The following is a 25,113-nucleotide window of genomic DNA, read 5'->3' on the forward strand; positions in this document are numbered from 1 at the left end:
GTACATCCAACATGGTTTTGTCAAAGAAAAATAACAATAACTTTATTTTATATAGCGCCTTTAAAAGTAGCATCTCAAAGCGCTTTACAAAAATAATGAAAAATAGAATATAGTAAATTCAAAATATAATAGAATTCAATCAAAATAACAACAAGGTAGAAACAAACAAAGAACAAACAGAAATAAAACAAGAAATAATACAAAACAAATATAAATGAAGACAACATATTCACATTTGTCACATAAAAGCTACCCTAAAAAACTACAAATATTTTGAGATTCTGCGTTTCTAATCTTATAGGGCAAGGAAATTCCATAATTTTGGGGCCAGATAGGAAAAAGCCCTATCGCCCATAGTTCTTAAGCAAGTTGCCGGAACAGACCAGCTTCGGTAGAACAGAGGTTTCGTACTGGGGTTTAGGGTACTAAGAGCTCTGACAGATATTGAGGAGCCAAATCATTTAAGGCCTTATAAGTCAGCAGGAGAATTGAATTCAATTTGAGACTTGACAGGAAGCCAGTGCAAGGTTTCTAAGATAGGTGTAATGTGAACTCTTGCACTGGTTCTAGTCAAGATACGAGCAGCAGAATTTTGTACCAACTGTAGTTTACTGAGGGTGGCTTTTGAGACTCCAGCCAACAATGCTTTGGGATTTAGTCAATTCGGGAAAAAAACAGTGTTGATTAACTTTTCAGCAACAGAAAATGTCAACATGGGGCGTAATCTGGCAATATTTCTGAGATGAAAAAAACATACTTTAACTGTGTTACGAACATGAAGATCAAATGTTAAGTTAGCATCAATTATCACCAAATGTTTTCATTTGTGTGAAACTGTATAACTGAGCCATCCACATTGAGGGCTAAAGAATCAGATTTACGCAATTGGTGAGGTGAACCAATGAGCATCACTTCAGTCTTATCACTATTAAAGAGTACATATTATGAGATCATGTAAATTACATTTCATGCGGTGTGTAATGTTGCCGTGTGTGAATGTAAGCGGTCTGCCAAGTTGTAAAGCTGAAGGTGAATGAATAACAAAGTTATTGGCATGGAAAAAAGGGAGGCGACTCTGAATCATGCAAATGAGTCGTGCCCAGTCTGATTCGCGAACCGCCGTAGATTTACGTCACTACATATTAGGGGTTGGACGAACTAGTCGACATTAATGCTCTGACGCGACCTTTAAAGCTTGATGTCGACTAGTCGCGGGTCATGTGATTTTGACACTGTAGCTTTAAGAAGAGGCTGTTCCAAGAGAGCTGCACGTGGGATGTCATAGGCCTTTTTCACGCTTCCGGGTTTTTGACTTCCTAACAAGAGTGTCTGGATTAAATGTCTTCGTATAAATAATGTAAACGAGCATAAAACCTTATTACCGCCTGTTTAAACAGGTTAAGATCTTAATTTAAAAACACCCCACAGCTAAGAGGGGGCTCTAGTACTGTTGTTTTGGTCTTAATCTAAGGTTTGTACTATGGGACAGCAACCCGATGGTACTTGCTGATTTTAACTACTGAACTGCATATAATAAATCCAGTGTTGATGTTCTCAGTCTCATTTTATTCTTTATGTCTGTCTGGTTTGGTTCTGCATTATATCGATAAAATAAACGTTACAGTAAAGGGAGCGGGTTGTACTGGAAAGACATCACCCAATCCCTTCCGTCAGACTCGCGTCACACTTTCTGTTTCAGAAAATTTCAAAAAATGTCTTCTGTTGTCTGTTCTCGCTAGTGCTTCTGACATTATCAAAAATATTTTAATAGTGTAAAATGTATAATAATAAGACGTTTTACTTATAGGCTATTTTTGTAATTGTTCCCCATTTAATAACACATGAAAGAAACAGAATAAATAAAAATGTTTCTCATATTGGCTGCTGTGTTCCTGAGGTGCTGCGTTTAAGTCCGCTATGATAAAATGTCTGCTGCATTAGCTAATAAATATATTGACGTTGTTCTAAAGACATAGGTTGTCACAAACAAACTCTACACATTTTTATGTTGTTTCATCTATTAGTGCACATGACCCTTTCAGTTGACTTGTTGTAAATGCAAGGGAAGTTTGGTCTGTACACACGCTTCAGATCTGAAGTAACATTAGGCTGCTGTAGAGATCCACCTGCTGCTCTTTTACTGCATAGCGCCACTACCACCGACCTTTTTATTTATCTTAGTCTAGTTGTTGTTGCTCTTGTGCAATAGATGAACAACAGTTCATTTGTAATTGGATACTATATTTTTAGAGGCTATTTTGCGGGAGTTCCGCCATTCTCCCGCACTCAAACACGTCTTAAGTGTCTTACTGCCCACACTCATCAAATCACGTTGCAAAACATTCCCTCGCTCTTATTTTATTTATTAATGACGTCATTGACTAGTCGACATCGACGCGACTTTTATCAAATAATAGTCGACTTCAAAAAATCTTAGGTCATTCAACCCCTACTACATATAATCCCTGTCTACGTTTTGCTAGGACTGTCTGCGAAAACTTCACTCTTCGCCCCAAACACTGTAGCTCGTGAGCCTCATTCGCGGCAGACCAATCACAGCAGAGTACACCATCTGACCAATCACATCAGAGTACACCATCTGACCAATCAGACCAGAGTAGGCTGATGGAAAGGAGGGGATTAGACGGATGATTCGCCGAACGAATAACAAAATATTAGTGCCTATTACAGTATAACAAAATAATAGTGTTTTTACACCTTGTATGTACGTAAACTTGTTGTTGGGCACTACATAAACCAAAATAGGACCTTAAATATCAATGAATATTTACTCTTTAAGAATGATCAGACATCCATTTTTTATCTCAGAGATACAGTGTGAAAGGAAAGAAACACACTTTAATATCAGATTTTGAATGTATGTATATCTGGGTGTCATCTGCATTAAAATGAAAATTAGGACCAAGAGACCTCAGAAGTTGGCCAAGAGGGAAAATGTACGTACTATCAGCATGATAGAAGATCAGCATGATAACACGCCAAACTAGACCATCTTTGTTTTACCTGAAAATTTCTGGTTACTAACGTTTCTTTGTGTTTCTGCTGAATGGAAAACTTGTCACCCACCTGTGTCGACCGGAATCCACCACCATACCCGCGCTGCTCTGTTAGCCAGTTTGCGATTTCTTTAGCCATCTCTTTATCTCCTACAGACAAAGCATTCAGCAGCCCATATGCTGTGGTCTCCACAGCCTCGGCATCCGCTTGACCCTCTGATTTGCCACCCTCGGCATTCCAGAAACACTTTGCTACACAGAATAAAGAGAGAGATAAGGTAAGAATTAGAAAAGTAATCCAGCTAATAATTTATGACCAGACATTATTCCTTCTTTCGTAAAATTGTCAAAGATTGTTGTACATTTTTGCTTACAAATCTCTTCTGAAGTGTTATGTTACTCGAGAGGAAGTGAAAAGGTATATTGATGATCAGTAGAATGTGTAGAGTGTTAAAAAGGTATTACTGGATCATGTCTACTTTTGACAACAAGGTCCTAAGACAAATAATTGAAGATGGGGTGTTATGACTAACATTTGGCACATTTAGCTGTCACTTTCAGCTTTTGCTGGACACGTTGAGCTCCAGGTGTCAGCGGTTTATGCAGGGACATAACGTAAGCTGTGATAGCAGCCGAATATGGATTCTGCAGGACATCCACCTTCTCCTCTAGATAAGCCTTCGCCTTTTCCATAGCCATTCTCTGGAATAGAATTGTGTGTCTTTAAAGTGCAGTTGGGAATATCGTAATTACATTTCCAAGGATAAGTCGAATTTACGATTCGGAATTTTAGAATTATAGATGACACATGACTTGCAAAGTTGTGACGTCGTATGGGGCGTGTCAATTTATGATTAATAATTAATCATGTACACTCTTAAAAAAGGTGCTTCAAAAGGTTCTTCGATGCCATAGAAGAACCTTTTGGTTCCATAAAGAACCTTTAACATTTTAAGAACCTTTCTGTTTCACAAAAGGTTCTTTGTGGCGAAAAAAGGTTCTTCAGATTATAAAAAGGAAAGAAAGAGATGGTTCTTTGTGGAACAAAATATGGTTCTTCTATGGCATCGCTGTGAAAAACCTTTCAGGCACCTTTATTTTTAAGAGTGTAATCTTTGTTAATCAAGAATGAATAATTAATGATACATAATAAATAATCATGTATTTCATTAATTAATGACTTTGTAAAGTTTTTTTCAAATTTACATGCTGTTTCTCAATCATTTTAAATGTGCTATGTATTGAACAGCTCATGAATAATGGGTGATTTTATGTAGAAAACAGTAAGTCACCAAAAAAATTCTGGGATTTCACAGGCAGGGTCATATTTTATTAGAAGAAAAGAATAAAAAATGAGGCATAAATGAATTATTCATAAAGTTTTGTTTGGTTTACAATAGTCCCGTGTTATTTTCCAACTTGCATTTATGCACACATGTAGTTGATGTAATTGATGTTCTAATTGAAGGAACGAATTTCCTTGGTGTGCACTTGAAGGCAACACTGAATAGAACAGAATTTCCTTAACACTGTACAGGGTACATATTTTCTTTCTTATTACTGTTTATAAAGTAGTTTTTGTATTCTCTTGTTATATTTTGTTCATACATTACCAGTTCTGTGTCTGTTCCCAGCTTGTACACTTTCACAGCACGATACATTGATAAAAGCACAAATGCAGATAAAGGAACATCATCTTCTGCCTGTCCAACTCCTCCCTAAAGACAAACACCGGTCTTCATTTAGTCAATGTTAGTTATAAATTTAAAAGCTCTAAATGTAAATATTTAGGTAAAGGGTGTAATTTTGGTTTGAGAAGTGGGGGGGGACACAAAATGGGAGGAAATGTTTTTGATTTGAATCCCATATCCTGCATTTACATACGTTTAGGCACTATGGTGATACAAAATCCATGAAATAATGTATTTTCTACATGAAGTGAGCGAAGTGTGGATGGAGGGCAGCAAGTGATTTTCTCCATAGGGAATTCACTAACACAAACTCAAAATGTATGTTTTGCATCGTTTTGATTGTTTAAATTGATTAAACAATGAAACCACACAGTGTTTTTATTGTGTAGCAAAACTTGATGTTCATCAAGGGGGAAAATGCAAGTATTGACTGAGAAACGGAGGAAAAAACGGCTTGTAAACCGGAATCTGAGGAGACGAGCCGGATGACTTTCTAAGGCCTGATTCACATTTCGCGTCTTTTCTGCGCACATATTTGTTATTTTAAATGTAGACGCGCGGCAACCGCGTGGAAATAGGGGGCGTGGGCATGCGGTGCGACGCGCTCTTTTTTTCAGGAGCGTCGGCGCCGCATTGAGATGAAAAAATCTCAACTTTTCAGAAAGGCGCAAGCGCACCGCAGGTCATGTGACAAGAACCAACCAGCCAATATAGACAAGCTCAATGAAAATGGAGACACAGATGATCACAGCATAACTAAATCTAGTAGCAGAGTTATTGCAAGGTATTTTCAGTGCATATAATCCATATATCCTTTGTTTATACCCCCTCGTCTCAACAGCTATCATGGCCCATGGTTGCTTAGCGACGACAGACGCCAGGAGAGCGCAAACTCCATGCGCTTTGGGAAAAAAGGAGAACACAGTGCAGTTCGCGTTTTCCGCGGGGTTTTATACGCGAAATGTGAATCGAGCCTAAAACGCTTAACGAGGTTTAACGTACCTAAACAACGACCAGGGAAGCCCACATTTCTGTCAAGCCTTGTCATAAACACTAGCTTCTGTTAAAAGAATGAGTCCGATCGTCCATTATAAGAAAACAGCTTAACATAGCATACCGAAACAACGACTACGCAAAACCAAATTTCTATTAAACCTTAATTGTAATAAACAAGTTTAACGTGAGACTATTGTTAACCCTGGAATAAGTGCTTGTTCTTTTAACAGCAGCTAGTGTTTATTTTTAAGAAACCACATAACTTGGCTCAAGGCAGCGACAAACTAAGAACATAAAACTTTTCTGTTATCATGTTTATGTTTGATATCAGTGATAAACAAAATGTATTTAATTTGGTTTTCCCCGGTTGTTGTTTTGGTACGTTAAACTGTTTCCTTATAATGGATTTTAGGAAAGAAACGCTTAGCGCGAGAATTTTTTAACTTTATCTGTTTAATAAGGGCTCGTTCTATTAACAGAAGCTACTGTTTATTACAGGTTAGGTTTGACAGAAATTTGGGCTTACCTGGTCGTTGTTCAGGTCGTTAAACACAAGTACTTGTACAAGTACAAGTACAAGTACAAGTACAAACACAAAACCCACGTGATTGAAAACAACCTTTCAGTGAGCTATTTTTAGAGTGTGCACGCGACGCCCGCATCGACACAGGCTGACTGCTCAGTCCTACTTCTCCGTGGCGATGACGGCATGCGGTTAAAAATCATATCAAACAAATTTGAAAGTGAGGGGGACACGGACGGGATTTTGAAAAGTGGAGGGGACATGTCCCCCTTGTCACCAGTGAAAATTACGCCCCTGGGTAAGTTGATACTTTAGCCATACCTTCATTCTTCTGTCATACAGTGCATTAGGATCATCCCATGCACCATTGTTCTTCTGTTTGGAGATCAAATAGGACATGGCCTCCTGAATATAAGAGTCTTCCACGTGAATGATGTCCCGGGCCTCTGTCAGCTCTTTGGCAATAAATGCAGTAAGCCTATGAGAAGACAGATGAAAATGTATCCCAAGAAAGTTAGCATGCATTTACGATATAGGCTTAATTCTCTTCAGTAACTAAAAACTTACCAAATACTGCTGGGTGTCGACAGAAATGCTCCATAAGAGCCATCTGTTTTTTTGAATGTGAGAACTGTGTTGTAACCTGGAAAAAACAAAGCCAAGATGAGTTCAGTACATTCAGATACACTGTATTTTTGTATCCTGGTTGGCCATCGTAAGCAAATGTCAAATCCTGCTTTCATTAAAATAAAGTCCTTTTTTGTCTGATAGATATTAAAATGAAACTGTTTGTAACTTGTATGCAAGTAATGTAATTGTATGTAATTGTAAAGTAACAGTACTGTTTGTAAACTATTGGTACTGTTTAGCGTGTTGACAAAATGTTTATATGCTCTCCTACTTGTAAGTCGCTTTGGATAAATTTGGATAAAAGTGTCTGCCAAATGAATAAATGTAAATGTAATGGAACAGGTAGTAATGCATACGCACCGGTCTGGATCATTGACTTGGCCTCATCTCTACGTTCAGCTTCGAGTGATATCCATTGTTTGGTGGCATCCAGGTATCTCATGGCATGAATAGCGGGAGACATTTTCACCATAGTCTGTTCTGCGCATCCTTTAGGAAGCTGAATGAGTCTGTTAACACCTTCCAGGTGAAGACAGTTATCCACCGACTCTCCCATCACACCACCTGGAACATTTCAGTTATACCTAAACATTTGGAAACGCTAACAGACCCAAGCCAAGCTGACCATCACTTCATTTACATGTAAGTGTTTATTAATACACAATGTACCAGAGCTGCATTAGAGTTAATTGTGGCCTCTTAAGTGCACTTTCAAGTCAACAAAATGTAGAAACCTACTATCCACTTTACCTTTAAAACCCACAGAGATGGAATCCTGCCCGTCTGGGATTTTATCAGCAGGGGTTGGAATATCGATCTCTAATTTCCTGGCTGCGCAAAACAAAAATAAAGGTTTTGGCTAAGACCTAAGCTTAAAATGTAATTATTAAATATATTGTATCCGTACCATTTGGATAAATGTTGAACTCCTTGTCAATAAAGACAATTTGCCCTTCTTCCTAAATATGAAGAATCAGAAGCAAATATGAATTGTTATCTTTGTCATGTTAATACGCTTTGATGGACGTAATAAAATTTACACTTAAAAAACAATATGGGAAAAACCCATGCAGACTCTATGCCATGTTTATAATAATAATAATAAAAAAAGAGGGCTTAAAGTAATAGTTCACCAAAAAATGAAAATTCTGTCATCATTTACTCACCCTCTTGTTATTTCAATCCTGAATGACTTTCTTCGCAAAACACAAAAAAGATCTTTTGAAGAATTTTGTTATCCGCACACATTCACTTGCATTGGTTGTGTCCATAAAACAGAACTGAATGTGTGACGGCGCTGTTCAGTTACCAACTTTCTTCAAAATATCTTCTTTTGTGTTCTGCGGAAGAAAGAAAGTCAAACAAGTTTAAAATGACAAGAGGGTGAGTAAATGATTTTTGGGTGAACTATCACTTTCAAATTTGTATTTTTGTTTTTACAAATGTTTTGACATAAAAGGTTGTCATCACTTGTGATTTGCTTTACAGAACATTGCGGTGATGTTTCAGTCCCTTCAAGTATCTCATGTATTTAGAAAACACATCACCTCCACACGCAGCTCCTTTCGCACCCGGTCACGGGCGGTGGGTGAGCCGTAGGCCAGCACGGTTATGGGGATGTTTCCAATGACAAGTGGCACCACAGTGAAATACACGGCCAATGCTGAGTTACCAGGAACTGTGACCAGCTGTTCCACATCACTCCCACCAACACTACACAGCCCATCTGCTTTATCCATCTTCACTTTTATCTAAAGACACATTATTGCACAAATATTCAGTAAACTTGAAGGCCTGAATAAATGCTTGGCGAGTGTTGAATCTACCTGTAAACTATCTGGCTTGTAATTGTACGCGACAGCTTTGACCTGAAGCTGCTCGTTTCTTTTCACAGAGTAAGGAAGGATAACAGACACAAAAAAGTCCTGGAAGACCCTCAGGGGTTTCGGCTCTGCGATGCAGAATCCTAAAGAAATGACAGTGATTCTGTTTAGACGCTGATCACTTGTCAAAGGCTGGACAGAAAACGAACACAGATTTTATAGACCTTTTGTGGGAGAGATGCCCACAGCTTGGACTTCCCAGGTAGTTATGGAGTCAGGAGCAACTGCACGATGTCTTGAAGGTTGCAAGATATTTTTTAGAAAACAATTATATGATTACAGTCTTCAGTTAAATGGGAAATGCTTAATTTGTTATCTCCCAAAAAATAGGCAGATGGGTTACCTGACAGTGCCAGAATTATCTGATTCAACAACTGTCCACATCCATGACTGTGGAAAATAACTGCGCAGATGAATAGCGTCCACATTAACCATAGTTTCCTCCAATGTATTGTCATTGGCTATAGCTAGAGATGGAAATGTGAATTCACAAAACAGTTACAATTAAGTTATATCTAGTACATTTCAGTTTCATAGTACACATAAACACTATTGTGCAATACAGAATATAAGCAGACATTAAGATCGTAGTATGTTAAAATGTGGTATTTATACATTTTTAATAGACCATTTTTCAAGATTAAAATTAAACATATTATAAGATGTCCAGAAGCACTTCCTGTTTCAGTTTTTTGGCATTACACCAAAAATACAACTAAAAGAACATTTAAAGGTCCAATGTGTAATTTTTTGGAGGATCTACTGAAAGAAATGCAATATAATATACATAACTATGTCTTCAGAGGTGTATAAAGACCTTACACAATGAAGCGTTATGTTTTTATTACCTTAGAATGAGATATTTCTATACACCGCAGGTCCCCTTGCATGGAATTCGCCATATTGTTTCTACAGTAGCCCTACACGGACAAACTGCTCTACAGAACGTAAATACTTCGACAAAGAAGCGAAAATGTGACAACATCTTAGCTCTCCCTTTGAAAGGGAGGGGTGGAGGGAGCCGTCGGTTGCCATTCTCAACCTCACCGCTAGATGCCGCAACATTTCATACACTGGACCTTTAAAACTGAATTGTGAATTAAACTGAAATGTCAAATGAATATCGCTCAACTTAATTATACAGTATGTGTGAAATAAAAAACTGTTACATAAATTAAAAACTGATATAGGAAGGGCCTCTGGATCTTCTAGAAAGTCTATAGAAATGCTTTTTTAGGTTTTAATAAATCAGAAGGCTTGCTTGAATTTATTGTACTTTTTCAGACTTGTGCAATCATTCTGGCTAAAAGCATAACAAAATAAATAAGAGCTTCCCGAAAAGTTGTGCAAGAGAATGTGTCCTGTACCTCTGCCAAGGCTGTTTTTAAGCCTATCCAATCTCTCTCTCTTTCTCCTCTCCTCCGCCTCTTTGCAGCACTTTTCAAAAGCAGCACGACAGCTCACCGAATGTTTGACATTTCTTACACGCTCATTGCAGGTCTTGCGCACTTTGCTTGGCCTTATGCCATCAAAACAGCACATTCTTTCCTGGTTCTTGTAGCTGTTGACTATGAAAACATGACCATTGATTGTCATACAGTGTGAACAACATTTTTGTTAAATGAGACCAGTCGTGTTTTGTATTTTACCAAGTGCATTGTATTCTGCAACGTAGTCCACAGCTGCTCTCCGGTTGCGACGTTTAGCGAAACATTTATGTTCTGAAGAAATAAAAACTGATTAGACATCATGTTCACTAAAAGAACATGATGTCTTTTTAATTAAAACAGAATATCAGGAGGTATTTTACCTCGGGGTTTTGGAGTTGCCAGATCACAGTTACAAATGAAAGTAAGTCCAGCTCCCTGCAGAACCGCACTTGAGTTCTCCCCCCCTCCTACAGAGCAGGCCAAGTCATAAGAGTTCATGTACTCAAACATCTGTGGGATAAGACAAATGACCTCCATTAACTGCAGTAATATTTGTACAAAGACCCTGTGAATTATTTTCCCCTGTGTTTATTTACTTGAAACATCAAGTGGGGATGGGACATACAGTATGATTTTATGAGTCTTAAAATTATCATTAATGTTTTACCTTTTGTGGGCTTAATTTGTTTTTATTCAGAATATAAACTGCAGAGTCCACTGCAGCAAGAGCCACTCTGCTGTTTGGATCTGTTTTAACCAACAGCTCGAACTGTCTTGCGGGTTTCATTGTATCCAGTGAAAGAATTTCCACCTATACACAAAAAGGATATGAATTAAAATTAGTAAATTTTGAATTTAATATTCAAGCATCTAATTTCTTTACTGGTAGAACATGGCATCTAGTTACTAGCTGACATTAGCAGGTGAACTGTACAAAGTTTTGTATTAAAAGTCCAGTGGATGGTATTTAGCGCCATCTAACGGTGAGGTTTCAAATTGCAACCAACGGCTCATTCCACTCCTCCCCTCTACGGTGGCAGACACAGAACTAAGATGTCGTCACGTTTTCGCTCTTTTGCCAAAGGAGTTAACACATTTAAGAAACGCGCTCTGCAGTACAGTTTGTCTGTTTAGGGCTACTGTAGAAACAACATGGAGAATTCCATGCAAGGGGACCCGTGGTGTATGTAGATAGAAATAGCTCATTCTAAGGTAATAAAAACATAACGCTTAGTTATGTGAGGTCTTTATACACCTCTGAACACATAGTTATGTATATTATATTGCATTTCTGTCAATTGATCCTCCAAAAGATTATGCACGGCACCTTTTAAAATACTGCACAAACTAATGACCAGCTAGAAACCATCTTCCATGTTTCCAAGAAATGCATGATTCCGAATAATTCTTCACATCTTTACCTTTCCTTTGCAAACATCTTTTACATCGACCCACACAGAGTCTGCTACTATTTTTTGACGGTTTGGAAGGTCTATAAAATAATAGGCGATCAGGCGGAACGCAGGCACCAGATCCTCAGTGAAACGCACATTGGTCGTTGTGATTTCAGTTCTCTGCACCCTCTCCACCCGCACAATTCTGCCTTTACTCAAAACCTGTTAGAAGGATTCATTAATTTCTCAATTAATAAAAGGTAAAATACTAGTCCAAATTACTTTTATTACTATAAAGCTGATCTACCAATAAATAAAAGAAGGTGGGTCTTGCTGCATTTGGGGGTGTAATGTCCCGTAATATGGTTTTCAGATCTTGACCAGGCTGTAGGATCTGATGCTCCACCTCCAAACTAAGATATCTGCCTTCCACATCCTCCACTGCATTGACGGTCATCTTTGCATCACTAAGAATGACCTCCTGTTCACTTCCCTCAGCAAACACCTGCCAAAATATGAATTTTCAAATGAATCAGTCCAGTGTTGGATTACTTTTATTCATTCCAGTGTAATTTATGCGTAAAGGGGCGTTCCAGTAGCCCAACCGGTAGAACATTTAACGTTCATGGGTTTGGTTCCCACACAAATGTTAAGAGACTGTAAGTCTCTTTGGACAAAAGCATCTGCCACAAAGGTAAATGTAAATGTCACCCAAATGAAAAACCTTTGATCATTTACATACTGTGATGTTATTCCAAACCTTTTCATTGTTTTTTAGATCACAGAAGAGACATTTTGAGGCACGTCGGAAACCAAACATTGACTTCCATAGGCTGATGTTGAAATTGAAAATGAGGCAGAGGTGGGAAGAAAACCTGAAGGACAGACTGCAATGGTTTGGACTACCATCGGGTGTCTGTGACATGAATAAACAAATGATGCGTTTAAAATCAACGTTAGATTGGCTGTGTGTGTGAGCGAATGAAACCCATTTATGGCAGTTTAAACAGTCACTAATATGTGATGGTATCATGGTATGGCTTGAGTGGTCAAGTAAACAGCTCGTGTGACATGCATCCTATGCTTATATTGTCACATTTAAAATCATAAATCGTTTTAATAACTCCAGGTTGGTTGTCCAAACCATTGCAGTCCATCTGTCTTTCCGGTTTTCTTCCCACCTCTGCCTCGCTTTCGATTTCAACGTGGAGGCGTCATGAAATCAATCTATTGTATGTACACAAAACTATTTTGACTTTTGTCAATATATTTTGTGTGCCACAAAAGAAAGAATCATATGGAATGATAATAGGTAAATGGGCCATTTAAGTTTAGAGCATGATTTCCCTCCTAAAAAAATAGTTGCGAATCTGTTACAATAACAATTCTTATATCCAAGCTTGTATAACCAAAACATAACTAACATTCAAATGTTTATTGAGCATAATAATAATTAATATACATACACACATTGCCCTAGAATACCTTTGTTATGTAATTTTGTTAATTTTACAAAAAATAAATTTTGTAAAATTATATATATTGTTTTTATATACAAAAGAAGCATGTTGTGGCAATATGTTTTTAAACAATTAACTTAAAAATACCCCATTTACCCGACACAGTAGGTTTTGAATGACATGAGGGTGAATTACAGATGTTTAATTTTTAGGTAAACTATTTCTTTAACACTATAAGCACGGCTTTATTTACTTTATCATAGCATCGTTGCTTAATAAATTAATCCAGAGTTACAAAAACAATGGCAGCATTGGTATTTCAACCAAGTTAATTTGGATATTGTATTAAATTTGGAACACTGATTAACTAACAGGATTACAGTGATTATAAAGACAACAACAAATGTAAGGTCAATTATGTAAAATATTACCGTTATGAATAAAGTTTTGGCCAGTGGTGGTATCTGAAAGGACATGGAAATATCTCCCATATCATTTCCCAGTCCCTCTTCATTCAGAATTTTTTCAGTTGATCCTTGTATTGTCACTTGAACAGTGGCTTTGAATTTCAAGTAAGGGACTCTGTTGCCATTTGGATAAGTAGCAGTAGCCTGGAAAAATAAAGTACAACAACAGCAGTTATTTTGCTTTGTGTGCACAGATGTGTCAATGCTCATCTCCATATCTGCTGTAGTCCCAAAACAGAGGAAAGCAAGGAACAGATGGAGCTCTGAAATGCTTTAGGTCACATACCACAACGGAAAACATGCCACCTGGTGTGAAATGCTGCTTGGTCTTCGACAGATCAATGACATAAGGTGAAGTAACAATCTTTACAGAAGAGCTCTCAGCTTCCTCCAGATTGCCACCTGTATAGTCATACATATATATCATCATAAAATAAATATGTTATGTATTGTAAGAACTGTTTAGGGATAAATAATATTTTGAAAATGTTAATTGATACATAACACAAAGTATATATACATCTTCTACATGATGCTACATTTCATCACTCACTTGCTTTTTCCAAAACTGATACTGCAATGTAAAGATAGTATCCCTCCATGTATCTTATGTCATTCCTTTCTGATGCGTTCCTTAACTCAACAGTGAGTACTTCTGTTTGCGCAGTGCCATCCACAACCTAGAGAATAAACCACAGGGATGCTCAGGTTTGCGTTTTTAGTCGGCTGTGTTTTTTGTTGATGAAAAATGATTAACACACTTCTGTCTGCTTCTCAGTGCCTTGGAGATACGTCCTGTTCCCTTTCTCATCTAGAAGTCCAAATCTAATGTAAGCCACGCCGTTGACCCCCTTCCCATAAGTATATCTGAAGGACACCGAGAGCTACGGTAAGTTACGTGGGTGAACTGATATTGTAAATCATATGTGTTTGCAGTACATACCTGGCAGAGATGTTGAATGGAAAGGACGTACTCTTTAAAGTGTGGTAAGGCTGCGGAGCCTCGATTTGAACCTCAAATGAGGGCAAAACTAGAAGGTGACAGATTTGACAGTCTCTCTGAGTATTGCTTCAGGCCTTACGCTGTATTAGTTCTGCAGTTCTGTGATTTTGGTGTGTTTTTCTTTAGCTTTTTTTGCGGCACCTACCATATTCCCTGATCTCAAATTCTGATGTTGTTTCATATTCGGGCGAGTTTTCAAACGACACAAAGATTTTCCAGTGGCCTGCCCTGAATTATTGAGAAATGAACTTAACATGTGAAATATATCCATATATATTTATATAACTAGTAAACTTACACCTCCATGTCTGGAATAGTGATGCTTTTCTCCAGGATTTCTTGCGAACCCATCATATGATTGTAAACAATCAAGCCTTTGCTGTTCTGTAAATAATAAATTAATAAAAGAATGTTCCCCTCCTTCTTTATAATATGTTCAAAACATCATGGGTAATTTCAACTCACGGTTATTTTAACATGGATTGTATCTTTCATGGGGAGCATGACGTTGTTTAGAGTGAAGATTCTATATCTGACTGAAAAAGACGGAAGACTTAAGAAGTGATTCACTTTTTAATGCAAGCAATTTTTTTTTACTTAAGATAAAGATGATATCGTCCTCTGAGTGTCATACCTTTTTCCCCTGGGTTATAAATCGGCTTGTCTGTTTGGATGAATATGTACCCTCTTTTTCTTGACACAAAGATGCTGACCATTCTTCGTCCATTGCTAAATGCATCCTTGCTTTCAGCAACAAGCTGCACATATGAATCTTTTGTGATTCTTTCAAACAGTCTGCGGTCAACCTGAATGTGAGAAAACACATCAGATTCTGTACAGAATATAAACATATGTATATGTTTCTAAACAGTGAAAGGGATGGTTCGCTTAAAAACAACAATTCTGTGAGTTATTCACCCTCATGTGAAGGACAAAAGAAGATATTTGCAGAAATGTTTCAGTGGTTTTGTGCATACAGTAAAAGTCAATTGGGGGCCTTTTTAAAACATTCTGTTTTGCAGAAGAACAGGTTGGATTGACATGAGGGTAAATGATGAAAGAGTTTTTGGGTGAACAGCAGAGCACAGACTTGCCTGAAGTTTTACTAAAGCCTGGTATTGATTGTCTTCATTAAGGATAATAGATTTCTTTATAGAGACCAGTTTTTCCATGACCTGATCTTCAAAGTATAGATGCATACTAGTCGATTTGGTTGCTCCGTGGAGCTGCACACTAACAGTCTCATCCACTCCCAGGTGTATTATATTTGGAGAAACAATGAGGCACCTACACATACACATTCATGCATATATTGTAGGCACACATCACAAAAGCTTTGATATTGATGAGAGCAACATGCCTTCCATGCATTATATTCATAAAAAAAACATTAGTAGTAGTAACATTTTAAACTGCTGTCTATGCCGTCATTCTACTTACGTGGGTGTTTGTGCATCCACTGTGAGAAAAACAAAAACAACATAAACCAGAGGGCTGACCATCTTTCTGTCTTGATGCAGTATATAGTTCAAAACAGCTTTGACATGATCACTAACTGAGAGAATTATCCACTAGAACTTTATATTACGATCCTGTATATTTCCCAGGGTCATCAAAATGAGCTTTTACCAAGCGGACCCCTACATTTATTAACACTAAGAGAAAAAAAATCTTGGCAAAATGTGCATGGTCTCTTAGCCACGTGATTTCTAAGAAGCCTGGGAATTGTTCATAATGAAACTCAGCAGCTGTTTGGAGAATAGGATCCAAAGAAAAATATCCAAAATCTAGCACTAAATGTTTTTTTTGACTATGTAATAACACTAAAAAGTTATGCAATCAGTAAGTCATGCTAATATATATTTTTACATTACAGTAACACATCAACTTGTTTTTATAAGTTACAGCAACTTTCTGTATAACTAGCCACAAGGAAAAAGATTAAGTTAAAATTACATGTATAGTCAATTATATTATATACTGTATAGTAATAGTAGTAAGTCTATACATGTAATTTTATAATATATTATATAATTATGAACTAAATTTGTCACGGTCCCACCGTCTTGTTTATGAAATTCTAGTCGTGTGGCGGGATTGGGACAGAGCCCTTAGGTTTTATGTGAGAAAACCATGAGTTGTTTGTTTTTACCTCTCATGTGTTTTCTCGTGTCTTGTCATTGGCCCCGCCCCTCTCTTCTCATGTATTGCCTTCCTCCCGTGTCTAATGTTTCCCACCTGCCCTGTGTAATTATCCCTCGTTTGTCTTGCCTATATATACCCTCTTGTTTCTTTGTCCTGGGCTTGTGGATTGTACCAAGTATGTGCTACGTTTGATGTTCTGTGTAGTTTGTTTGATTGCTTCGTGTTCCTGCCCCTGTCTTTTGATCAAGTAAGTTTAGTCAGTGTATCTTTGTCTAGTGTTGTCTTAGTTTAGTTTATTTAGTGAGTGTTCCTGTTTAGTTTGTGTTATTATATTCCCCGTGTCGTTGTGTTTTACCCCCTCGTGGGTTTTTTGTTTCTGTTTTGGTTTGTAATAAAAGTCTTGTTTGTTAACCCCTTCACTGCCTGCCTGCACTTGGGTTCTTCCACTCCGCTTTCCGTGACAGAATCCACAAGCCCCAACTGAACCCAGCAGGTAGCCCATGGACAGGCTCCCAACCAGCCGGTGGCCGTGTACCGGCAACCCGGTATGGTGGGAGGCATTAGCCTCCCAGTCTCATGCCGGAGGTGGCNAAACTTACACCTCCATGTCTGGAATAGTGATGCTTTTCTCCAGGATTTCTTGCGAACCCATCATATGATTGTAAACAATCAAGCCTTTGCTGTTCTGTAAATAATAAATTAATAAAAGAATGTTCCCCTCCTTCTTTATAATATGTTCAAAACATCATGGGTAATTTCAACTCACGGTTATTTTAACATGGATTGTATCTTTCATGGGGAGCATGACGTTGTTTAGAGTGAAGATTCTATATCTGACTGAAAAAGACGGAAGACTTAAGAAGTGATTCACTTTTTAATGCAAGCAATTTTTTTTTACTTAAGATAAAGATGATATCGTCCTCTGAGTGTCATACCTTTTTCCCCTGGGTTATAAATCGGCTTGTCTGTTTGGATGAATATGTACCCTCTTTTTCTTGACACAAAGATGCTGACCATTCTTCGTCCATTGCTAAATGCATCCTTGCTTTCAGCAACAAGCTGCACATATGAATCTTTTGTGATTCTTTCAAACAGTCTGCGGTCAACCTGAATGTGAGAAAACACATCAGATTCTGTACAGAATATAAACATATGTATATGTTTCTAAACAGTGAAAGGGATGGTTCGCTTAAAAACAACAATTCTGTGAGTTATTCACCCTCATGTGAAGGACAAAAGAAGATATTTGCAGAAATGTTTCAGTGGTTTTGTGCATACAGTAAAAGTCAATTGGGGGCCTTTTTAAAACATTCTGTTTTGCAGAAGAACAGGTTGGATTGACATGAGGGTAAATGATGAAAGAGTTTTTGGGTGAACAGCAGAGCACAGACTTGCCTGAAGTTTTACTAAAGCCTGGTATTGATTGTCTTCATTAAGGATAATAGATTTCTTTATAGAGACCAGTTTTTCCATGACCTGATCTTCAAAGTATAGATGCATACTAGTCGATTTGGTTGCTCCGTGGAGCTGCACACTAACAGTCTCATCCACTCCCAGGTGTATTATATTTGGAGAAACAATGAGGCACCTACACATACACATTCATGCATATATTGTAGGCACACATCACAAAAGCTTTGATATTGATGAGAGCAACATGCCTTCCATGCATTATATTCATAAAAAAAACATTAGTAGTAGTAACATTTTAAACTGCTGTCTATGCCGTCATTCTACTTACGTGGGTGTTTGTGCATCCACTGTGAGAAAAACAAAAACAACATAAACCAGAGGGCTGACCATCTTTCTGTCTTGATGCAGTATATAGTTCAAAACAGCTTTGACATGATCACTAACTGAGAGAATTATCCACTAGAACTTTATATTACGATCCTGTATATTTCCCAGGGTCATCAAAATGAGCTTTTACCAAGCGGACCCCTACATTTATTAACACTAAGAGAAAAAAAATCTTGGCAAAATGTGCATGGTCTCTTAGCCACGTGATTTCTAAGAAGCCTGGGAATTGTTCATAATGAAACTCAGCAGCTGTTTGGAGAATAGGATCCAAAGAAAAATATCCAAAATCTAGCACTAAATGTTTTTTTTGACTATGTAATAACACTAAAAAGTTATGCAATCAGTAAGTCATGCTAATATATATTTTTACATTACAGTAACACATCAACTTGTTTTTATAAGTTACAGCAACTTTCTGTATAACTAGCCACAAGGAAAAAGATTAAGTTAAAATTACATGTATAGTCAATTATATTATATACTGTATAGTAATAGTAGTAAGTCTATACATGTAATTTTATAATATATTATATAATTATGAACTAAATTTGTCACGGTCCCACCGTCTTGTTTATGAAATTCTAGTCGTGTGGCGGGATTGGGACAGAGCCCTTAGGTTTTATGTGAGAAAACCATGAGTTGTTTGTTTTTACCTCTCATGTGTTTTCTCGTGTCTTGTCATTGGCCCCGCCCCTCTCGTCTCATGTATTGCCTTCCTCCCGTGTCTAATGTTTCCCACCTGCCCTGTGTAATTATCCCTCGTTTGTCTTGCCTATATATACCCTCTTGTTTCTTTGTCCTGGGCTTGTGGATTGTACCAAGTATGTGCTACGTTTGATGTTCTGTGTAGTTTGTTTGATTGCTTCGTGTTCCTGCCCCTGTCTTTTGATCAAGTAAGTTTAGTCAGTGTATCTTTGTCTAGTGTTGTCTTAGTTTAGTTTATTTAGTGAGTGTTCCTGTTTAGTTTGTGTTATTATATTCCCCGTATTGACAACTGTGCCTATGTATAATTCAAGTGTAGAATATATTGTTGGTCAAATCTATACGTCAAAAATGTAAACTCTTTTACAGTATACAGCAAATGCAAACGATAGAAGCCAAGAAGATATGTTTTTTTTCGTTAAAGCAGTCAAACAGAAGTAATCTGATCTCAGATATGATAAAAAGAAAAATTAGGATGACAATAGAAAAATTATAAACTTGAATAACTGGTGTGCGTGTGCCTCACAAAGCTGAATCTGGACAAGGTTACATGGTAAATGCCATACAATTTTGCCATCTAACAGACTTCCCCAGCTGTTTTGCATCTTCTGACGATACACCCATCGGTCTGTCTTTCTCTTCCGAGACTTAGGCATAGTGAAAGTAAAACATACTGTAAGTACAACTAAATTTGCTTGGGGTTGGTTCTAACATGTTTGAATGATGTTACAACAGACCCAGAGTCAGCCATGAATTAGCTCACCTTACAGCAAACAGCAAAAACGTTAGCACCAACAACCATGGGCGTATTAAGACCTCATGGTGCCCCTGGGCAACAGCCCCAGAGGTGTACCCCATCCACCCACTTACCCGCATGCAAGAATCCACTCATTAAAAGATTTATATATTAAAAGATTTAATAATAATGAAACTCAGCAATTTACAATGTACTATTTTACAAGAATTACACATTAACACAAGGGCCAAGCCTCCGACGGCTTACCACAAGCGTAGCACAGAGCCAATAAAAGAGTGAAAAAAACGGCAAAAACGGAATAAACGGAACGCATGTGAAAAATGGCGAGTTCAGGAAGAACAGGCAAGAACGAAGCGCAGACTCTACGCAAAAACACTCAACAGGCCTCACACTGGATTCGAACCCAGGCCCTCAAAGACTCGAGGTAACCGGCCCGTCAGGTTGCGCCACTAAGCTGCACATTCAGTTGCTGTCGGGAGCTGTAGAAGCACAGAGCCAGAGCAGCATAGAACAGCATGAGTAAAGCAAAGCGGAAGTAAAACACGCATGGGAAACAAATAGGTGAGACTGAGATCAAATTGGTGACTTCATCCACAAATACAACAAACGCACTAGGAGAGATTCGAACCCACGAACCATGAAACGCCAGGCTTGCGGTTCAGCAAAGCGCACCACGGAGCTTATTCAAAGTGTCAGAGATCCTGAGGGAATGTGTGAGAGTTGCAAGTAGCGAAGATGCTGAAACGAGTTTTAGAGCAGAAATAAAAGAAATACTACGTATTTGAGAGACAGAGGCATAGGTGGGAATGAACTCAAGAAGACCATTTTGCATAGTAGTGCACAAAACGTTACTCAGATTAGTTCAATACGAGAACGCAAGGTGGCGCTGTTTTTTAGCATCGCAGGCACGTTCGGGACACTAATTCAATAATACTAAAAAAATTTAATCCCGATACGTCACGAGTTTTAAAAGATATCGCAATTTATGACAATTTTCAAAATGGCGGACAGGCCGATCATCCAATCGCGACATTACTGTAATCACCCGATCCAGCACGACCCGAGGAATCCGTAGACACCGAGATCACAAATTTCTGACAAACATTTCAAAAGTTATGAGCAAAAATAGCAATTTTTCAAATATCGCGGCCCATAGGTGGCGCTGTTCCCCATTTTGGCAAGGACCCCCATGCAGTCCTATGTGTCGATGAAGCGTACAAAGTCTCATGCAAATAGATTGAGATACAGCCTCCAATACATTTTTGGGTCAACTTTGAAAAGTTTGCGACCTCATAACTTTTGAACAATGATGAAAATCGCAATTCTTTGGAGTCACGTCTGTGCAGCTCAGTACAAAGATAGTCTGAACCAATTTCCATGACAATCTGTCGCAATTTCTAGAACTAGAAGAGAAAAAATGCGATACTGTACTTTTCAAGATGGCCACTACTGTAATGGGCGGAGTCTTAATGTAACACGTGGAATGCGATGAGCGCTGACCAACTTTATGGAGATGCAGATTTCACTTTCCAACAGGACTTGGCACCTGCACACAGTGCCAAAGCTACCAGTACCTGGTTTAAGGACCATGGTATCCCTGTTCTTAATTGTCCAGCAAACTCGCCTGACCTTAACCCCATAGAAAATCTATGGGGTATTGTGAAGAGGAAGATGCGATATGCCAGATCCAACAATGCAGAAGAGCTGAAGGCCACTATCAGAGCAACCTGGTCTCTCATAACACCTGAGCAGTGCCACAGACTGATCCACTCCATGCCACGCCGCATTGCTGCAGTAATTCAGGCAAAAGGAGCCCCAACTAAGTATTGAGTGCTGTACATGCTCATACTTTTCATGTTCATACTTTTCAGTTGGCCAAGATTTCTAAAAATTCTTTCTTTGTATTGGTCTTAAGTAATATTCAAATTTTCTGAGATACTGAATTTGGGATTTTCATTAGTTGTCAGTTATAATAATCATCAAATTAAAAGAAATAATCATTTGAAATATATCAGTCTGTGTGTAATGAATGAATATAATATACAAGTTTCACTTTTTGAATGGAATTAGTGAAATAAATCAACTTTTTGATGATATTCTAATTATATGACCAGCACCTGTATACTCTCTCTCCGGTCCGCGTCTCTGTTCCCGCCCTCTCCTTCCTTGTTAGCTTTCCATCAGTGTTTCATCCCCTACACCTGTTCCCTTGTTAATTATCCTTTGTTTGTCTTCCTATAAAATACCCTCGTGTTCATTGTCCTGTGCTCGTTTGTTGTGCTTATGGTGTCGGTTCAATGTCCACTGTGTTCCTGGTTCCTCGTTTTCATGCCTTGCCTTGCCTTGCCTTGCCATGCCTTGCGTGTCCCTTAAGAGTGAGTTACAAACATCTAATGCTTAATGCTCAGGTGGCAAGATCACCATATGAAATACAGAACTATGAAAACAGGAATGTCCTGTCCCATATAACATTCAAAAAACTACTTGCAACCCATCTCTTCTGTGAATACTTGACATGCAAATGAAGAAAAAAAAACATCTCTTTCTCTCAACAGGTATTGTTCTGGCATTTGTGGAAACTAGTAACTTATATTAGCACGTATTGTATTATTGCCCCTTTATGACATTTCGCTTTATTGCTCCCTGAACTCTCTGTAAGTCTCTTTGGATAAAAGCGTCTGCTAAATGACTAAATGTACATATACCAAGAACGGGAAAACAGTGTGGTCAACTTCATGCAGACTGATCAGCGGATGACATCAAAGTACCGCGAGAGCAATTAGAAAGCACTGCTTCCTCTTTCCGGCATGACGACCACAAGTCTGTCCCAAAATGCACTCCCATGTACCCTTGTGGACTCTTGCTAGTGCCCTATAGGTCTGCACTTCCTGACGTCACCAAGTGTGGATTCGGAGGAGGTTCACAAGACCGGAGTGTGTCATTTGGGTGCACATTTGACCTACTCTGCGCCAGCGCGTCACGTGTGCTTATCTCACATATGCGGTAGAGAGAGAAGCACAAGACATACGGCTTGTTCGACTTGATGCGGCGCCGCAAGATCCGACAGGCGGATGACATCAAAGTACCGCGAGAGCGATTCGAAAGCAAACTTTTTATGGTTTTTCGAATCGCTCTCGTGGTACTTTGATGTCATCCACCTGTCCGATCTTTAGGCGCCGCATCAAGTCGAACAAGCCTATAATCTGTCTGCAAGTGGTTTACAAAGCCATGCGTTAAAACACAGCAAATTTGAAGAGTGACTGCAGGCGAGTCACCCCGAAACTCATTACAAAGGCAGCACAAACGTTTTTAAATGCCGATGTTAATTTATCCGCTAACGTGAGCTGCTGCATAACGTGATATGCAACATAAAGTAAGCCAAAAGAAACCAGCGCTGTTCCGATCAGAGACGCGATTAAGTGAGTCGTACTGTATATTAAAAGATCGAATGACATGATAAAAACAAGTATGTGATTTGCATGATTGAAGAAATGTAATACAGTTTATGTAATATGTCTTTTTGAAAGATTTTTCTCATTCATTACTGTCTCAAGCAAAGACAGCGCAGCTCCAAAGAGACACGAGCCAATAGCGCTTGAGCGTGAGCTCTGTCAGAGCGTTTCATTGGTTGAATGTACTGAATGAACACGCCCTTCACGGAGCTAACGAGTCAATGAAGTCAAAATGAGGCTGTGTCCCAATTCGGGGGCTGTGTGCTTTGAAGGCTGCATTGTAAGACCTATTGCGTCACAGCAGCGCGACTGAAGGCTGGTAAGGCTGTCCCGATTCGAAGGTTGCTTCAAATGCAGCCCCAAAATGCGACCTTATTTCCGTGGGTTTTTAAGGATAGAACGAATGTATCCTTCACAGCCTTGGGTATCCCGAGATTCATTGCGCGCCTGTAACGGCTTGAAAATGTTAAATAATCATTCAAAACTTTAGTTAAATAAAAGTATGTCATTACTTAAGTAATTCACAAAAACGGTCCATTCCAGTGTTTTAATATGATATATGATGTTGTTCATTAACATCATTGATGCATTATTGTGTTTTAAATTTCTAAGGTTGGTTAATTTAATATACTGTTGGGCTGATATAACTACAGACATGTATTTTATCCAAAAATATAAAACATTCATGTGAATCGGTGTCAATTGTAATCTGTTACACTTCCACATGACAAAATAGTGTAGTATGCTAAGCATTTGCAAGTAAATTGTAGTTAAATTATTAGATATTATAGTGTTTTTGAACATTACCATAATAAATGATACTATAGTATTTCCCACAGTTTGTCTTACAAATATTTAATACAACAGAATATTGCAATGTAAATAAAAAATATAATTTCCATAATACAGCTTACTATACTGCTTACTATTTATTTATATTAACAATATATATATATATATAAAACAGACACACACGGAGTCTATGTTGGCGTGTAACAAAAACAAAATACATAAAACATCACAGGAATCTGCAACTATAGTAAACACTTGAGTGCATTACAGTATTTTTCATGTGTGCTAATGACCGTTTTTAAGAATGTGTCTGCAATTTTAAAGCCATAATTTCTCTACCTCTTGTATTTTGAAATGCCATCTTTCTTGTCTATGTCACTATGATGTGTATTTAGATAGTGCTTGCCTATACGGAAAAACTTATAGGTGTGTTCGACTTGTATGGGATTCCTTTTGTGCCAATAAGAATGAACGCAAACTTTTAAAAAACGAACAAAAATATACAATGAGAAAGAAAAAAAACACTTTGATAATGAAAACAATAAACTCAGTTGCAAGAATGTGACATGATTTCTTAACAATTTTCTAAGTTTCGTTTTTGCAAATAATAGTTTTGAATTCGCTGCTAGATTTTTCATTTGCGCTTTCCGAGTTTTCGTTTACGCTTCTCAATTTTTCGTTCGCCTTTCTGGCACAAATCTCACGTGTGGGCGGGATTTATGGCCACTTTACTCTCATTGGTTAGTGAGATTTGGATTGACAGCTCCCTGACCAGGAAGTCGAAACTGAGTGAAAATGAGTATCTGCTGTACACGCACCGGTCCCGCATGCCTCACGGGGGAGCTCGGGAGCATAAGAGGATGAGCGACAGGACTGCCGACGAGAGAGGACCGGGCCCGGAAATGCTAAGTTTTGTTTGTGTTTATGTTCATGTGGCCGGCAGTCGTCCGTGGGGGGCTGCCGGCCTGTTT

The 25,113-nt window shown here is 38.2% G+C and overlaps 1 protein-coding gene and 1 long non-coding RNA gene across 3 annotated transcripts in view; both read right to left on the bottom strand.

Annotated features, from left to right (window-relative positions):
* c4 (complement component 4) overlaps positions 1-16,136 on the bottom strand; it is a 20,611-nt gene extending 4,475 nt beyond the window's left edge. The window contains exons 1-29 of one of the 2 annotated variants that reach the window (XM_057350819.1): positions 15,935-16,136; positions 15,589-15,781; positions 15,129-15,300; positions 14,960-15,030; positions 14,793-14,878; positions 14,640-14,722; positions 14,435-14,522; positions 14,253-14,358; positions 14,045-14,171; positions 13,778-13,893; positions 13,456-13,635; positions 11,872-12,069; positions 11,592-11,786; positions 10,838-10,981; positions 10,551-10,680; positions 10,390-10,461; positions 10,108-10,308; positions 9,084-9,207; positions 8,905-8,975; positions 8,684-8,823; positions 8,405-8,608; positions 7,765-7,816; positions 7,608-7,688; positions 7,218-7,421; positions 6,795-6,870; positions 6,549-6,705; positions 4,631-4,735; positions 3,551-3,719; positions 3,088-3,269 (exon numbers count right to left, since the gene is read on the bottom strand). In XM_057350819.1, coding sequence (XP_057206802.1) covers positions 3,088-3,269; positions 3,551-3,719; positions 4,631-4,735; positions 6,549-6,705; positions 6,795-6,870; positions 7,218-7,421; positions 7,608-7,688; positions 7,765-7,816; positions 8,405-8,608; positions 8,684-8,823; positions 8,905-8,975; positions 9,084-9,207; positions 10,108-10,308; positions 10,390-10,461; positions 10,551-10,680; positions 10,838-10,981; positions 11,592-11,786; positions 11,872-12,069; positions 13,456-13,635; positions 13,778-13,893; positions 14,045-14,171; positions 14,253-14,358; positions 14,435-14,522; positions 14,640-14,722; positions 14,793-14,878; positions 14,960-15,030; positions 15,129-15,300; positions 15,589-15,781; positions 15,935-15,996 — 3,789 coding nt within the window. In that variant the 5' untranslated portion in view covers positions 15,997-16,136. The remainder of the gene's footprint in view (positions 1-3,087; positions 3,270-3,550; positions 3,720-4,630; positions 4,736-6,548; positions 6,706-6,794; positions 6,871-7,217; positions 7,422-7,607; positions 7,689-7,764; positions 7,817-8,404; positions 8,609-8,683; positions 8,824-8,904; positions 8,976-9,083; positions 9,208-10,107; positions 10,309-10,389; positions 10,462-10,550; positions 10,681-10,837; positions 10,982-11,591; positions 11,787-11,871; positions 12,070-13,455; positions 13,636-13,777; positions 13,894-14,044; positions 14,172-14,252; positions 14,359-14,434; positions 14,523-14,639; positions 14,723-14,792; positions 14,879-14,959; positions 15,031-15,128; positions 15,301-15,588; positions 15,782-15,934) is intronic. The other variant, XM_057350818.1, reaches the window with a different exon arrangement.
* A 1,101-nt stretch (positions 16,137-17,237) lies between these two features.
* LOC130564608 (uncharacterized) lies at positions 17,238-17,689 on the bottom strand. The gene is made up of 3 exons (XR_008964288.1): positions 17,575-17,689; positions 17,406-17,476; positions 17,238-17,324 (listed from the first exon to the last, which is right to left on the bottom strand). It is a non-coding gene; the product is annotated as an uncharacterized LOC130564608 (long non-coding RNA).
* Between the last annotated feature and the right edge of the window lie 7,424 nt (positions 17,690-25,113).

This window comes from Triplophysa rosa, linkage group LG14 (assembly GCF_024868665.1).
Source record: "Triplophysa rosa linkage group LG14, Trosa_1v2, whole genome shotgun sequence".
Taxonomy (NCBI): Eukaryota; Metazoa; Chordata; class Actinopteri; order Cypriniformes; family Nemacheilidae; genus Triplophysa; species Triplophysa rosa.